Source organism: Toxotes jaculatrix, chromosome 10, assembly GCF_017976425.1.
Source record: "Toxotes jaculatrix isolate fToxJac2 chromosome 10, fToxJac2.pri, whole genome shotgun sequence".
NCBI classification, from domain to species: Eukaryota; Metazoa; Chordata; class Actinopteri; family Toxotidae; genus Toxotes; species Toxotes jaculatrix.
In genome coordinates this window covers 24,281,122-24,298,402 of record NC_054403.1, presented here as the reverse complement: position 1 = coordinate 24,298,402, position 17,281 = coordinate 24,281,122, and the positions used below count along the sequence as shown (strand labels likewise).

The following is a 17,281-nucleotide window of genomic DNA, read 5'->3' as shown; positions in this document are numbered from 1 at the left end:
AGGAAAAAGAGCATAAAGGCTAAAACTAAGGTCAAAACTCACCACTAAGCGCAGACTCTAAATCTTTATTTATCCTTATTTTAATCATGTATGAATGTTTTATTAATATGACATTGGATAATGTGCAATAAGATCAAACACATCTGTATAGGCTCAGACACAATATAAGCCCTGAGACTGACTTTTAAACCTGCTAAACCTACGGCCAAAATGTATATATAAATCGTATAAATATTATAGAAATATATCCATGTTTTTCCCCCCTGTATTCTTGTCCTAAAACCTCCTTCCGGTGCCATTAATCTCCAACTGTTGACCCGCTGACCTGAGGCGGGACAAAATGTCAATATTGGATAATTAGCGGCAGCATTAAGGCCATTTAGGGAAGATACCTTGAGAGGCGCCTGCATGGTCATTAAATCATAATTGCTTTTTCAGGAAATTAAAAGTTTTACTTTGCAATTTGTTCAAATTTCATTCCAGGTCTGTTCCAACGAGAGCTGCTGCGAGATGCAGTTAATTGGGTTTTAGTCAATGGGATGTTGTATTTCCATGTTAACAGGGGTTTATTGGTGGAAAGACGTGCGGGGCTTCTGGATCAGCTTCCTGCAGTCCCAGGCCAAAGACTCCTGTATATTTATGGGTCATAATCTGGTGTGTTACAACCAGTAACCTAGTATGAAAGACCAGTATTACTGGGGCGATATCTGGCACCAGTGGCTCAGCCTCATATCTGACAGTAGAAGAGGTTGCCTTCATTCTTTTGCTGTTACTGTTGATATTTCTTTCCAAAGGGAAAAAAGCAGATAAAAATATTAATTATTCTGCTAATTGTGGCCAAGTAAAATAAGTCAGGTCATTACATGTCCGTATGAGTTTTGCATAGTCACAGACGTGTCCTGCTCTTCAGTCTCACGCATTTTCAGGATTTGGGAAAATGCAGCTAATTTTCCAGCCTAATGTTTTTGGTCGATTCATTTCTGCCTTGATCTGACGCAAGACCACGAGTCCTCTCTCAACAATCTTCGACTGTTTCTCAGTACTGTGGCACGTATTTCTCTATTTGCTCAATCAAAGGATGGCCATTTATCATCGAGAAAGACAGCCTCGTATTTTCTACCTTGCCCGCTCGGTTCCAGGACCAAATTCAGCATTTTTATGGAAAACTGCAGTCATTTTGATTGATGAAATCCAAAGATGTCCAAAACAATCCGGGGGATCCCCAACTGTGGCGCACCGGCGGGGTGCTCCAGTGTTGCCATTGTTCCCCAGAAAGAAAGGAGCGCGTCCGGAGAACACCAGGGGAAAAAATCACGATTTTCAGTTCAAAAGGGCCAGAAAAGCAGCATTTCTTTACAGGCAGTGGGAAAGTGGAGGAAAACCTTTTCCACTAGCAGACGAAAACAATACTTGCTTGGCTTTTTCCTCTTGATGCATTCAGCTATAAAGGCATGGGCTAATAGAAACAGGCCAGAATAATGAATTGATTATTTTACTGTGAGGGTTGGTGTTATTTGTGTTCTCGCCTGTGCAGCTGAATGGCTGGTGCAACACATCCCCCTGCATTCATCCGATTTGCGCATATAGGCTCATTGTGTGTCATGTAGTTGCCAAAAGTAAAATAACTATTCCTTAAAACCGATTTCAGACCAGCGCTGCCCATAGCTTTTATTTACCCGCGCTTGTCTTGTTTGCAGTGATTCATAATGTCACAAGAAATGTCACCTGTCTGGCCTAATTGGCACCTTCTGTTATTAATACCGGGAGTGTGGCTCCCTTTTGCACCCGCGGAAATAAGCCTATATTGCGTACTTAATACAGCGTCACCCAAAGGGAGATTCAATAAATCTCCCTTTAACGGCGTTCCCCCTCAAAACTCCTTCAGGCGAGTGGAGGCCGTGTCAAGATTGCGATTGTGCGCCAGTGCTTAGGACCAGCTGCTCCCAGGACAGACAAGCCCTTGTCAATTAGGCGGTGACAAGCAGGTCCTCCAACTGCCTGCAGGCGCTCCACCAGCCAGCAGTGTACAGTCCCCGCAATTAGTATCAATTTCTGTCGAGACCTCCTTGGAGCGCGCAGACACAGGCCGGGTAAATGGCCAAACATTGTCCAAATAACACCAAGAGCCACAAATGACAGCGTGTAATGGGCCAGTGTTAACCGCGCTGCGCGCTGGGCAGAAAGAAAAACGTTTGAATTTAGGAAGAGCAGAACATAAACCCAGGATAGTTTCTAAAATAAATACACAAACCTCCAACCTGTGGTCGCGCAACTGACTCTAATTATCACTGCCATTTAGGTTACCGCGGTTTACTTAGATCACTGTATTGTGTAGTGGAAGAATGACATTGTATTGTGACTTTATTTGATATTTAATTGAAATATAATGTGGAACTACTCAGCTCTCAGCTCTCAGTTCAGATTATCTCAACCAAAATCAAATTATTAACCTCACTGCAGACATGATGATTAAAACCTTATTAATGACCTTTTGACATTTACAACTACAGAACTTGGCTTATTAGGCAGTGAAAAAACCTAGTACCACTTTCTAATAACGCATTCTTTATAAAAAGACCTATACGTTGTGACTAATGTCTTAATTAATGATTGATAAATAATCATCTGCGGCACTCTTCCAGACCTGGGTAGTGCAACCAGTAGTAAGGTAGTTTTCATTATCTGACAGCCTAAACGTTGTCCTCATTAAAGACTTATAACTGATATACAAACCATTATGGTTTATTAACTATTGAAAAACAAACATTAATAATTACAGTTAGTTCCTTTGTAAAGAATACTACATGATAAAGTGGTGCCAAAGTCTGATAGCTAAGAAGAATTGGAACTAAACTTGGTAGCTGCTTTGACCAAACCGCCATTTTTTGGTCCTATGAGAGAGTAAATAAATGTCAGGCCAGCACTGTCACAACACTGACAACCCACAGAAGGATTGCTCACCAAGCCCCTTTTGTAAATGGTGTCACTGCAAGCAGCTGGTGGTGGCATTCCCGGGCCTTGGACGCTGCCCTTTGGCCCCTGGGGGGTTGGACTCCGGACAGGGCGGTCCAGCCGTCTCCACAGCGCCGTGATAGCTCAGGTCAGCGGGGCCAAGTTTCCAGCAGGAGAAGCCGGGGCAAAGTCGGCGAACAAAAACCCCTAAAGCTCACCAGGCCAGTGATCATTAGTATGAACGTTTGTTTAACTAATTAGCAAGCTGGGCAGCCAGAGGGAGGCTTGTATAGGCGACATGGACGTCATATATGGCAAAGGTATATAGGCATCCGTCATTCTGCAGCAACAGAGGATGAATGCAGTTTGCAGAATGTGACTGACCGCGCAGAAATCAATCGAAGATCATGTAGTGTTGATCTGAAAGCCTCAGCGAAGGATGACATTAAGGAACACCTCATCATTCATCACACTGGCCAAAGCGTGATGCTCTGGCTCCTCTAGTTTCCAACAAATTAAGGAGTCTGCAATAGTCCAGTGAACCGACTGCGCGGCTTTGTGAACAATAAGTCGTTATTTTCAGGGGAAGATAGTTCCGCGGGGTTCAAAGTACAGAATGGGGACAGGGCAGCTCGCTGAAGTTCAAGAACAGTGCAAACAGCACATGCCAACAAACGGCGTCACACAGCATTCGGCTGTGGTAGGGCAGAAGAAACTGGGGGGAGGCTGTGGGTCCCGCGTTAAATATGGGAAAGTTTGGGGAACGAGGTCGACAGGTCAAGAAAAGTCAACAAGAGAGCAGTCTTGATGACAGAAGGAATTTAATATCAAAAATACATAAATCTTCAAGTGAGGGCAGGCGCATAATGGGCACAATGGAGGCGAGTGTTAGAGTCAACACAGATTTGTTGTTGGTGATTAAATGGATCAGGCCAAGTTGTTAACATTTAACACAAAACTTTGGCACTAGAATAGAGGTTGAGCAGAATGGAAGGGGGTTCCCTGGATGGAGCAGGACAGCCCTGACATGCAGAAAGACAGCTCATGTGCTGGGACAGATCTGGCGTTTGCAGTTAATATGCGCCAGTTCAGCAGAAACGTTTATGAAATAAAATTATCAGTGCGATGTAAGTTTGATTCGTGTTGCCGAAAGCAGGATATCTGTTGACCATTTGATACGCTGCTTCATATCTTTGGTTCTGAATCTTCCCTATTAGTATTAAAAGGCCGGCGCTCTTCTTGCGCATTTACACGCACAAATATTACGCATTTTGTGAACCCTTAGGGACGCACTGACGGGTAAACCCACTTCAGCTTGTTGAATCACGATGTCACTGCGTGGATATCTTTCCTCTGGTACAATGTAGAAATTAATCTTCCTATTCTGGAGGAAATAGGCCTACGTTTGTCTCCACATCCCCTCTGACTGCTGTGCCACACTGGACGCAGCGCTGAGAACTCTGTCTGACCTTCGCCCTCGCCCCTGCGAAGCCCTGCAAGTTCCCCGGCAGTCGCAAACAACTCTGAATTCCATAATTCTTCACGAAAAGGCACTATTAGGGAAAAATCCTTCCTTTTTGACAATTTAATAGTGCAAACTAATCATCTGGTTGACACGGGCCATTCATCTCCGTACAGACAGACAAAGACAAGGCCTTTTCCATAGGTTCGTCTGGATCCTGCAGTCAGACCAGCCTCTATTTTGAGATCAAGTGCACAATAAAAGCATTGTGACTGCTTAATGGCTATGTTTGTGAAGCCACCCAAAACCCAGTGTATTAAATGCATTTTTTTTGCAAAGAATGAGGAATAGGCCAGCGTGGACTAACTGCTGCAGAACTGCGAATAAACCGGTTTCAATGCGAAGCAGAGCGGTACAAAACTTTGTTTGGATACTTAAAGCAATCAAAACATAAACCTAAAGGAAAAATCGGGGATAAAAAACTGGGCGCCACAGAATTGCTTAAACCCCCCAAGTTATGAATTCGTTTCTGAATCAATTTAGCGGTGCAGGCATTTTCCAAACATCCTCTTGCGGGAGTAACAAGACAGGGAAATTGATCCGGTGAGACCTCACCTCTCGGTGCGCCTCAATAAAAGAGACATCAGCCTCTCTCGACGACTGTATAATTTTTAATATATATGCAATAAATGTTCAATTTGTTTCCAGAAATGACGGGAAATAATAACGTCAAATTTTAAAGCCATCCATTACAACCAAACAATGCTCATGCATACTTGCTCTAACGCAGAGTGCCTTGATTAATTCACATTTTGATTGTGTTTGATAAAGCAATAACGTTACAGCGCCTGATTTCGGACCAGTTGGACAATTTTCCCTCCTGAAAACAAATATGATGGTGCCTGTGTTTATATATATGTTCAAAACACCTCCATAGAATAGAAAATATTGATCTCAGGTAATGGGCTCTTATTGGTTACAAATTCATCCATTTCTTGAATAGAAAAAATAAATTAATTAATGAGAATAAAAACTAGTCTTGTGCTGTTTCAAAATTATCATTGTTCACACTCTTTCACAGATTAACAGACATATAACATCACAAATGTAACTGTATGAAGAAGTACAATAGATGATCTAATATGATATTAAAGGCATTTAAAATATATACAGGAATTGAGTCATTTCACTGCATATGCTCTATTGAAACACTACAAGTTCTTGTATGAATGTTAAAGTGATAATTAATGACATACTTTTAAAGATCCATTGAATAAAAGGTCACAGTCAGTTCAGTTTTCAGTGCAACAGGAATATGACTGTGTTTTCTGTCTGGTTACAGCTCGTATGAACATATGTTCAGATGGACACTGTGCAGGTAGCAGGAGGCCGGGGGTCTCAGATCACCGTAGACCTTGACACAAAGTGCATTAAGCTGGCAGATCTCTCTCAAACCATTTGATTAATTCTCTCCCATTCAAACCCAAGCGAGCAAGGAGTGGAGGGACGTGACCAATGACATAATAGGTTCTGTCAAACAGCCTTGCAAAACGCCCAGACCATTTGTGGTGACAATCCTGATGCCATCAGTTCCATTATAGGCCCCCATTCAACCCAGAAACAAACATAGCTTTGCACCAAAAAAAAAAAAAAAAAAAAAAAAGGAAAAAGTCAGCTTTCTGGTGGATCCCCTTTGCTTTCTATGTCAATAGTTTTTGGCTCGGGGCTCAGTGTGGGCATCAGATTCCCTCCAGCCTTCACAGAAGTAACTGAACAGAGAATTTTGTGTTTTTTCATCACCAAACATCAAATGAACAAATAATGAATGCAGGCATATGCTAAGACCCAACAGGAACGTTACAGTGATTCGATAGTTTTTAGAATATTTTGTTGGTTTTATTTAATGAAAAATAACATAAAAAAATTCCTTATCCATTTAAAAATAAACAAAAAAGCTAATCTCTATTCAATGCATTAAAAATAACACTATAATACAACACACTTCTCCTGTTAGGAGATGATAATCATGTTAAGATTTAACTCTTTACATTCCAAAGCTTGCTGACAGCTCATTTCCCTTTTTTCCTGAAATCTCTTTTGTGATAATTATGTCAATCAAAACCAAGATTTGAGAGAAGGGTTTTGTTTTTGCACACATGAAAGGAAGAGGAGAAGAAAAGAATAAGAAGCTTTATATAAAATATTTCAATAAATTTCAATTTTTCTATAAATATAAACAGTAGCACACAGTGAAGACCATGTTGAAGAAGCAGAGGAAACGTAGCAGCAGAAGCTGAGCCTTTGCTATAAAATGGATGACTTGCATGCCAGGAAAAAGCTCATGAGGAGAGCAGAGAGGCTGAGAGTATAGCCTGCTTGAATATCCTCACTGTAAACTCATAACAGCGATGTTAGAGAGGCAACATTTCAGCCACCTCTGCAAGAAAACATAAACAACCTGCACAAAAAATGCCATGTTTTGCTCAAATTAAGGTAGAACATTTCTTGGCGTCAAGATGTTGGCTTTTGTTAATGGGACTTTTATGGCAGCAGCATGTTACAGGGGTTAAATTGTATACGAGAAGCAAGTGAGTCTCTCAAAACATTTTGGAAAATGTATGATCAAGATCAAGATATACTTCATAGTCCCTTTAGGGACATTTATCTTGGACTCAAAGTTACTGCAGCACAAAACCTTATTCGACAAACACACAGTACATAGCACCAACCATGTAACAATTACATTACAGTACATAGATCCAGCACATCAACGTGCTCTGGTGCCTCAGTGCAGATTTAAGAAATGTGGAGCATGTTTGTGTCGCTTTAACATCCTTTTTCCTCCTGTTTCCAGCAAAAATTTACATCAGATATCAGCCTATTTTAATGTTTAAAAAACTGTAGTAATTTGCCAAAACAATAACAAGAAAGAATATCAGACAGTCATTTTCAAGGTGGCACTGAAATAAGCAACCAGATTTACTAAGGAATTTTTGTAAGCTTTTGTTTTGCTTTTTTTTCTCAGTAAATACAAAAATGAAAAAAACAAAACAAAAACATTAAGTTGAGCATCAGCTGAAGGGCATTCACACAAAGCCAAGGTTTAAGATAGCTATTTATATTTTTGCACTCTGGCAGAAAAGTCCTGATTTAAAATTGTTTAGCCATTTCTTGCTATTTCAAACCCTAAAGTGATTTAAAAAAAAAATATATATATATATATATATATATATAATATATATATATATATAACTCATGAATGTGTGTAAATACATTTTATGCCCACTATAAATCATTCACCTTTTAGTCCATCATGAAATAATCTTGAACGGGTTTGTGACTCCTGTGAAACGCCTTCATCTATCAGACAACAAAGAGATAAAAGGCAGAAAAGTCTGTTGATAACTCGTTTTATTGTTGCTTTAACCAGTTTGAGGGAAATCCACCGTGTCCTTCTTTTCCTCCCTATCTAACCGACTCTTTCTTCCCGTCGTCTTCCTCGCTTGTCCCGATTTTCATCCCCTTCCACACCCTGTTTGTTTTGGCCGAATAGACCCAGAGACTTGGACACACAGCCATTACAAGCGCTTTCATTTTACTATGCACGACGGTTTACTTCTTTTAGAGGTCTTTCGCTTTGGTCTCTCACTCACTTTTCTTTTTCTTTTGAAAACTGTTGATGCAGAAGCTTCAAAGAAAAAGACTGAAGGCGGAATAAAGTACGCTCAGGATGAAAAACCTTTTTGTTTACACCGATGTAAGAATGTAATAAAGCGAAGGGTCGTTTAACATCAGAGAAGGAACTGATACCTTCCATAATAATAATAATAATAATAATAATAATAATAATAATAATAATAATAATAAATGTGTTATTAGCGACTTCACTTAAAGTTTCATTTAATGTCATTTTAAAGGGTTTTTTTTGCATAAAATAACCGGTTAACATGCAGTTATTTTTCGATTAAGCCTTTTGTTTTAAGTATAGTCATATTATCCTTTAAGCTGCAGTAACCGGCCTTGACTGATGCCCAGAGTAGAAGAAAACCCCGTAAATTGCTCGAAATTCTCCGTTTGTCAATGTCTGATAAAAAAGAAAATGAAAACGATGGGGTTTATCTCAAGCGTTTTATTCTTTAAATAAAATAATCAACACTGCCATCAATAGATATTCATACTAATTATATTTCAGATGTTTACGAATGGGTTTTAGTTATTTCAGTCTCAGTGTGAGCTAATGTTCCTGTGATATTCCGTCAGTGATGCGCTCTGTGGCTCTGGTACTCCTCTGCATCACAGGTGGCTCTTCTCATATCGCTTTAGCATTTGTTTCATATTCCTCTAAAAGCATCTACGCTCATAATTTAGTAGTGCAGGGGATATTTCTCTGTCTCTGAAAACGCATCAAAGCATCACGCAGCTTTTTCTCAGGAGCCCGGCCAAATTAAAAGCCGGGCAGAAAATGTTGTCTCATTTAAATTCTCACCTTGAGCTCTCTAGTGACTGGTAATGGTCCGAGAGGAGCTGACGCTTAAAAAATCATCAAGGTCTATTCTCGCTGTACGCTACGGTTTGGAAAGTTCTGTCATGCCCAACAAATTAGACAACATCGTAAAGAGAAAAAAAAACAGAATATAGCGACAATGTTTTTGCAGCAGGCAGGCAGAATCGTCAATTAAACATAGAAAATGCATGCAAGGCAGGACGCTGCAGCCTTACTTACTCTGTGCGCTGTGCTGAGTCTCCGCAGTTTAATTACAAGCCCTAATTTCCAGTCGCAGATAGTGTCAAAAAATCTGCGACTATTTCTCAGAGATTCCCTTTAACAAGTGGAAACTTAGTGTCCTCCTGCACCATTTTATACATGATGAGCCGTCAGTAATGGGATTATTAAACAAAAACGTTTCAGGCGCTGGCGTTAACCTTTTTTAATGCCTAATTAGGTTTTGCAAAGAAATAATTAGATTCTACAGTGCTTACACTGCCTATATTTTCAAATGGCATCTGCAGCAAACACATCATCCTGCGACACTCGTGCCAATAATCTGCGGATATATGCGCTACAGTAGCAGTCAGATGTAAGATTTTAAAACATGTTGGGACCAAATAAGGTGCACTTAAAGCTAAAATAATTATCCAACACAGGCTATAGGCCAACCTGCTGCACTATGATCGTCTGGTCGAGTGCGCCCTCTTGTGGTCGTCTGCTAAATAACACTTACATTGAATAAAGCAGAGGATTATTTGGATAAAAAAAGACGCAAAAACTCGACACATCTGCTATCTCAGATCGACGCTTAAAATATCATAAAGACTGATGTTCTTCGGCCATGAGATATACTTCTTGAACAGTGGACAGCTTTTTCAAAAGGAGTCAGACAGTCTACAAATGTGGGCGTTGACCACGGCGCAGGCGCACTCCCCAGCTTTTTTTTTTCCCTTGGGCTGTGCATCTTTAGATGTGATGCTCAGAATATGGTGAGCACAATAAGTGCAGTAGCTGGTATCCTCAGCATATAAGCGACATAATGTAGCAAACCTTCACCCTTTACCCCATCTCCTGTTGCATGTCAAACACAGAAATAAGTAAATGGCCGGAAATGTCAACAGTTTCCTCAGAGCCTAGTTTATGGATCTCACCTTTTGTATACAGGAGCTGGTGTGATTAAATGATTATTAACATTTGCTGCATGGCTGAAATTTCAACACATAAACCTCCTGTTTCTCCTTCTCTCCTGTTGTAGGACTACATTTGTTTTGTTTTTTATTTGCTTGCTTTCTATTGTTTTGGGGCTTTTATGTTTCTTGTTGTTTTTAGTTTGATTACCGTGGTTTTTGTTTTGCTTGGTCGTTTGTTTGTTATTTGAACAGGTCTTGTTGCATTTAATTTTTTGTCCACTAGAGGGGAGTGCTGCCTGTGATTAAGGGTCTAAAATCTCGCGAGATGTATTTCTCTTCTCGCTTCAAAAGGTCAGCTGACCTGCAGCCTGTCATTTGTAGCCCGGCACGCAGAGGAACCTTTCGACGCTGTCACGCTGGTAAGCTATTCTTTCTAGTACTCGTACATTTATAGATATGTTTTAACAGTTATGTTTATCATGGCTGTACGGGCCTCTTTAGGCAGTCAGGGGAGCTAACGATAAACAAATTCAATTAATAGCGAGAGCCTAGGTAGCTAGCGTTAGCTTACATGCTAGTAACGATGGTAACAGAATATTCTAGACCCACCTGCTGCTAACGTTAGCTACTGCATTAATGGATGCTAACGTTCGCTAACGTTAGCATCTATAAAATACATACAGAAGACTTTGCTGGTTATTTGCGTATCTCAGTCTGGAATGGTCCACTTTGATCACCAGTAGTATGGCGTTAGCTTATTCAGTAAGCAATTAAAATAGTGTTTGTTATTAACTCACCCACATTAGCGACGGCTAGGTGAGCTAATGAAGCTTCATCTTCCTCTTACCACAGAACAATATACAAGTATCAAAGAAAAGTGAATTAATTTTTCTGAAGAAAGGCCTTAAAATGTATCCCTCACACAAATGATAGAGGTTTTAATGTTTTCTTCTAGTTTTCCGCAGAGAGTAATGTTGGTTTTAAATGTTTTGTTGGCTTTAGCTATGGCTGTAGGGGTAGGATAAATCTTTAAAAATTAAAGAGATGGGATTGTAGTGACAATGAATTGAGCTGCAAGAAGCTGTAAAATTCAATTTTTTGTGGAGTTAAAGTCCATTAGAGCTGTAGCGAATAATCTCACGACTGCCAGTTCTTCTAGGCCATATTGTTCCTGTTAGTTCTCCATTAGACTTTAATTCATACTTTGACCAGCATAACCATGGAACAGGTACTAAATTGCTGTCTGTGTGCAATTAGAAAGCCCCTCACATATAACGTGTAAACCCTGCTGAAAACCTGAAATGATGGCCACCACCTATGCAGTCTAATAAAGATCAAAACGTCTACTTTCAAAAGCTGTTTGGAAAACTACTCATTTGAATCAATATATACACAGAAGATGTTGCTATATTGTTAAGAAAGATTCATTTTTGACTGCAACAAATCACACATCTGGCCTTTTCTTCTAATTTAATTCAGGATACAGGGAATAATTGTTTTGTCAGGATTTATGTAACAGCCACTTCCTGATTACTGTTGTTATGATGTTGTAATTATTGTTCTGCATATTTTGCAACAAAGACAAAAAATATATTCAAAGGGAAAACATTTTTTTTGCAGGCTCTCTCTGGTTTGTTCAAGTTAGCTAATAGCTAAACGATCTAGTGGTGGTCTCCAGCGCCAGTTAAGTTACTAATTAAGTCTTTATCTGTTACAGAGTGTCAGAATGCAGTGAAAATGCTCATTGTCATATCTTAAAACCCAAGGTGACATCTTCAGTTACTTTTCTTGTCTGATCAATAGTCCAAAATCCAGAGACAGGCAGTTCTCTTTCACATGGGACAGAGAAAGTAATAATTTATCACTAAAACTGAAACTAGTAAACTAGATTTTGTGGCTCAGGCACTGCTCAGCATCATGGGTGACTGTTTTTTGGGACCACTGTAACATCCCATTAATATCCTTGTAAAGTTCAGCATGCTTTTTCATAAATCTGCTGTAAATCGAAATGTACATATAAGGCTCTTAACTCAAGATTTAAGTCCTGGCTCCTGCTGCTATGACTAGTCAGTATTGCTTCATAATGTGACTTTTCTTTTCTACAGAAGGACCCACACTCCCAAAGATGGCTGACACAAACCAACAAAGTCCTCCTCCCCAGCCAGGGCCTGTGGTAAGTTGGCTGTTTGACAGTTACTTTCACCCTTTAAGGTACAATCTACTGATTCTACTTTAAAACATAGACGTCACAAGGAGTACTGCTCGTCCTATAGAAACACTTGTATAATGTCCTTTGTTGCTGTGGAGCATGATTTTGTGAGGTCTGATAAAATAATGCTTATTAGTGTAACCAGGATTGTCTGAAATTAGATTTGAGATTTCATCATAACAGAAAGCCTGCAGTACAAACTAAGGGCTTAGAGATTGAAAGCTGTGGGTCTTTACATAACAGAGAAAGTCTAACAAAACACACACAAAGTATAGTTTATTTGTTTAGCACCTTTCACAGATACAAAATCTCAAAGTTCTTTACATCATTAAAAAGAAACACTACCGGGCTGCATCATGGAAAGTGTAGGATCCAGGGTATTTTAGCCTCTGCTTCACTGATTTTGACTATGCTGCTTTTAATTTTCCTCTCACACTGTCATTAGAGCCTCTCATTGCAAACACTGAAAATTACTCCTCCCTCTGAGTTTCTCAAAAGTGGGATCAATGTTAGGGCTACAGTAGTCTTCATAAAATGATTTACAGAGACCCAGCATTCCCAATGAGCAAGCAGCTGGTGACAGTGGCAAAGAAGAATTCCCTTTTTAACTGGAAGAATCCTCGAGCAGAGCCAGGCTCAGTGTGGACGGCCAGAAAGAGAACGTTGCACATAGTACAGGTTCCACATAGTACAGGTTCCACATAAAGATGAACAATTATTATTATAATAAGACTTGTAATGATGATACTAATAATATGGCTCATTACAATAATAAGACAACTAATAATAATAATTGCAGTTATGGGTGTCGAGCAGGATCATAAGGGCAGTAGGTGATTTGCAAACAAAGATCCAGACTCTACAGCTCTAGGGGCAGAAATACCTGCAGAAAGCGACAGGAGGAGAGAGACGAGAAAACAAAAAACCTCAGGAGAGAGAAGAAGCCAAGTTAGTAACAAAATAAGTAGATTTGTTGGTGAGTTACAGCTGCATCTTATCACCTGACTTCTGATGAAATGGCATTAGAATTAACTACTAGATTGAATTAAGCTGTTTTTTAGTTTAGCTGATTTATGCTGACCGTTGAGAGGACCAGAGTGAACCATCAGTGAATCAATTTTCAGTATACATGAGAAAACAGGAGGCCGGTCCTGTCATTTCAAATGTCCAAATGCCAAAACAGCACGTCATACCAGCTAAAAGAAATGACCCAGCACTTTGACAGTTTACACTGTGCATCCTTCACACGTCATCATATCTTAAGTGACAGAGCAGGTTCAACACTTTGCATCACGTTCCTTTTCTACTTCTATATGCCTGAATTTGTAATTTTTTTTCTCTCTTCCACAGCAATTTTTAATGAGCAACAAGCTGGAAACTGCAATGTGGCTGTCACGGCTCTTCACCGTCTACTGCTCTGTAATGTTCATTCTACCAGTTTTGGGGTGAGTGCACTGCTTTGAGGTCTGCGTTGACCTCATTCTCCTTTCTTCCACCAGAAGTCGATATCACAATATTTGTCATTGTTTGTGGTTTTTTTTTTCAGACCCTATGCAGCAGCAAACTTCTATCAGAGAGCCTTGTTAGCGAACGCCCTCACCAGTGCTCTTCGCTTGCATCAAAGGCTTCCACGCTTCCAGCTGAGCAGAGCTTTCCTGGCCCAGGCTCTTCAAGAGGACAGCTGCCATTACCTGCTCTACTCACTCATCCTTGTCAACTCCTACCCCATCACAAGTATCCTTTAACCTTGAAATATTCAGGAAAAAAAACAAATGTGTAGTGTTTTATAGTCAGTATTTTATTGCTTCAGATGTGGCTACGGTGCAAACTGTAGTAGTTTGAAACAAAATCTTCTTTAATCATTTCTTATTCATTTTCAAGATTCTGTGCAACATCTTCAGATTTGAGCATGTGAGGTTTCTCTTCCATCTTCTTATTTACAAACACCTGAGAAACCTGATTTTTCCCAGGTAGATTTCTCCTGATTTCTTTGCCATGTGTGCGGGTGGCTGTCTAGGTGTGCATGACAAAAAACTGTAGAGTGGCACTGTAGTAAGGTGAAGCAGCTGGATCAAGTAGCCAAATAAAATTGTTGTGGCAGCTTTGTTCTGTCTTTTTATGTGGCTCTTTAACACTAACATCCAGTGAGCATCTTCCCAGTCTTCCTCTTCTCCTTGCTTCATGCAACTACCTACACAAAGAAAGTCCTTGATGTGAGTATGAGGCAGCAGTCTGCTGTGACTTTTATTTCTTTTTATTGAAAATGACAGAAAGCCGTTTGCTGTATATTATTTAACAAATCATTTTTTGGTTGGTCAGTCTATTGCCCAGGGATCCAAATTCAACTAAAAAAAATCTGATAAAAAACTCTGTGCCTCACTGAATGTGCCTCTGACTTTCTATTATCTTTCTTTGCAGTCCATGGGCCCCAGCAGCCTGATGTTCATCAGAAACCTCCTGGACAAACTAACAGCCAATCAGCAGAACATTCTGAAGTTCATCGCCTGCAATGAGATCTTCTTGATGCCAGCCACTGTTTTTATGCTCTTCAGGTATTCACTCACACCTGAAGTCAAAAGTTGTTTATTCCCCAGAAACATTCCAGATCCTTTATCAACCTTTACTCTCACCAAGCTCTTTATTACACGCACCATATTAATACTGGTGAATAGAGGCCTCCATTTACTCTCAAATCAGCCTCAGTTCTTTGTGCCATGGATTCCACAAGATGTTGGAAACATTCCTTTGAGATACTGGTCCATGTTGACATGATTGCATCACATCATTGCTGCTGATTTGTCAGCTGCACATTCATGCTGCCAGTCTCCTGTTCTATCACATCCCAAAGGTGTTCTGTTAGATTTGGTGACTGGGGAGGCCACTGAAATGCATTTAACTCATTGTGTGAGATGACTTTTGCTTTGTGACATGATTCTCATGCTACCTCTAAATTCTAGTGCCATGTGATTGGCTCATTGAATAGTTGCATGAATAAGCAGGTGTTCCTTTTAAAGACAATTATTTTCATATGCAAATTTTCAAGGCAGCCTGCTGAGGTACAAAGAGGCCAGATAGTCACTGTATTGGATTGCATTGGCTTATACAGGTGTTACATTAGCTTGTTATTGCAGTTTAGTGTTATATTTACAATATTTTGACAAATGCCTAACACATTAAGTTAATTATTCTTATTATTGTTTGTTATCGAAATATTGGACAATCAACAATTGTGTAACGTTAGTTTTGTTTTATTCATGTTATTCAATTCTTGTTAACAGTGGCCAGGGAAGCTTGCTGTTGCCTTTCATTTACTACCGATTTCTCACTCTCCGCTACACATCCAGAAGAAACCCATACTGCCGGTAAGATGTTTAATAATACAATATATCATCATACAAATGATAGTTTTTCAGGCTAGCCATGATTCCAAAGACACCTAAAACTTTGTTAATAATTCTGTATTTTTTTCCCACTACATTCATAATTACATTCAACATTTGACACAAAAAAGTTTCAAATTATTTTATTTCAAAACAAAAATAAAGTAAAACACCAGAAGGTGTGGTATGTTTGAATTTCTATTCCTTGCATGCATGGGAACCAGAAATTATTTACTGGTTTGGAGATGTCTGCTAGATTATTGGAAATAAGGCTTGACTCTAAACTACGCTGTGTGCTGCAGATTATCATTCTTTCTTTTGTGTGTGTGTTAAACACATCTTCTTTCCACCCCAGCACATTGTTCACAGAGCTGCGGATTCTTCTGGAGCACTTCATCATGAAGCCTGCCTGTCCTGCCTTCTTCAGGAGGATGTGCCTCAGCAGTATCGCCTTCATCAGCCGCCTCGCCCCCACAGGGGTCTGATTACACTACGTAATCTTTTTGTTTTCTTTATATTTTGTTTTTTCACCATTTAGGATGTGACTTAGACTTTGATGGGGACAGACAATGCCATCACCAGAAGGAACTGTTTTCTGAATGTCAGCTTTACAGTCTGTGCTCCAACGTCTCTGTATATTTGAGTACAGTTGAAGAGCAGCCAGTAATGCACTGAAGTTTTATGGTGATATTTCTTTTCCCATCCTCCTAATGTGACCTCATTGAAGCAGTGGACACCCCTCACTTTGTCATGTTCACTGAAAGGAGCACAGTAAACATCAGCTGTGTTCTGTGTATTGGCTGTTATTCTTCTTTCCTTATTTGTCCTTATTTATTCATGACATGCTTATTCTGTGATGAAACATTAACATTCTGAGATTAGTAACTTAAATGAAAATGTTCTTATATATAATTACAATTGTTTATTTTCTTTAAATCACACTGTGCTTGAGTGGATGGGGGATGTGATTTGTTTGCAGCTTCTATCTAGTCTGATTTCTTTTTTTATGTGCGAAGCATCTTATGTTCTAATTTGTCTAAATGCTAACTTTAAATGTATTCTATCAATGCCATCAACTCCTCCTTTTAACAACATTCAAAATCTAAGTAAATATAATGTCAAAATGGGGGTTGAATTGAGAAACAAGATATCTGCTGTATTTTATAGAATATTATAAGGTACCATGTTTTTCTTTTTGAAATGAATTGCACAGTGCATGTCATGCCTATGAATGCATTCTGGCCTTGTTTCTCAGTTTGAAAACTGTTTTGAAGTTGCTTTGTTCATTTATTTGTTGCTCTTGTAGATTTATTTCTTATTGCATGCTCTGAATTTCTTTTCTCTGCCATGTTAAATGTGTTTTATTTGCCTACAGACAAACCACATTTTTATGACAAAAATAAAATGATCTCTTACTTAAACCAATAAAATAATAATGTACAGTAATGTGGGTTTGTGCAAAGTGCAATTTGGAAGTACTAAAGTACTTTAGTACTTCCATATAGTACTACTTTATACTTCACTATATTTGAGAGGCAAATATTGTACTTTTGTCCACTACATTTATTTGATTACTTTTGTTACTACTGCAGATTCAGATAAATAATAGAAAATACTATCAACAAATAAATTAGGATGTATTATTGTGGATTAAGATAA

General features: G+C 39.2%; 1 protein-coding gene across 3 annotated transcripts; it reads left to right on the top strand.

Moving 5' to 3' along the window:
• Nucleotides 1-10,386: 10,386 nt before the first annotated feature.
• tmem33 (transmembrane protein 33) lies at nucleotides 10,387-17,085 on the top strand. Of its 3 annotated transcripts, XM_041047395.1 has the most exons (9): nucleotides 10,420-10,452; nucleotides 11,654-11,717; nucleotides 12,139-12,206; nucleotides 13,593-13,687; nucleotides 13,789-13,976; nucleotides 14,388-14,455; nucleotides 14,661-14,794; nucleotides 15,521-15,604; nucleotides 15,978-17,085. In XM_041047395.1, exons 3-9 carry the CDS (start codon nucleotides 12,159-12,161, stop codon nucleotides 16,105-16,107), a joined length of 747 nt encoding a protein of 248 aa, XP_040903329.1. In that variant the 5' UTR covers nucleotides 10,420-10,452; nucleotides 11,654-11,717; nucleotides 12,139-12,158; the 3' UTR covers nucleotides 16,108-17,085. The 3 variants fall into 3 exon arrangements, with proteins under 3 accessions (XP_040903328.1, XP_040903329.1, XP_040903330.1); XM_041047394.1 differs by lacking the exon at nucleotides 11,654-11,717 and having other exon boundaries at nucleotides 10,387-10,452; nucleotides 15,978-17,084; XM_041047396.1 differs by lacking the exons at nucleotides 10,420-10,452; nucleotides 11,654-11,717 and adding an exon at nucleotides 11,751-11,799.
• The last annotated feature ends 196 nt before the right edge of the window (nucleotides 17,086-17,281 follow it).

Excerpts from the sequence above, each read along its gene's own strand:
- tmem33 (XM_041047395.1), top strand. The coding sequence starts at position 12,159 with ATGGCTGACACAAACCAACAAAGTCCTCCTCCCCAGCCAGGGCCTGTG. Across the intron at positions 13,688-13,788 it reads TTCATTCTACCAGTTTTGGG|ACCCTATGCAGCAGCAAACT; the intron begins GTGAGTGCACTG and ends TTTTTTTTTCAG. Across the intron at positions 13,977-14,387 it reads CAACTCCTACCCCATCACAA|TGAGCATCTTCCCAGTCTTC; the intron begins GTATCCTTTAAC and ends ACTAACATCCAG.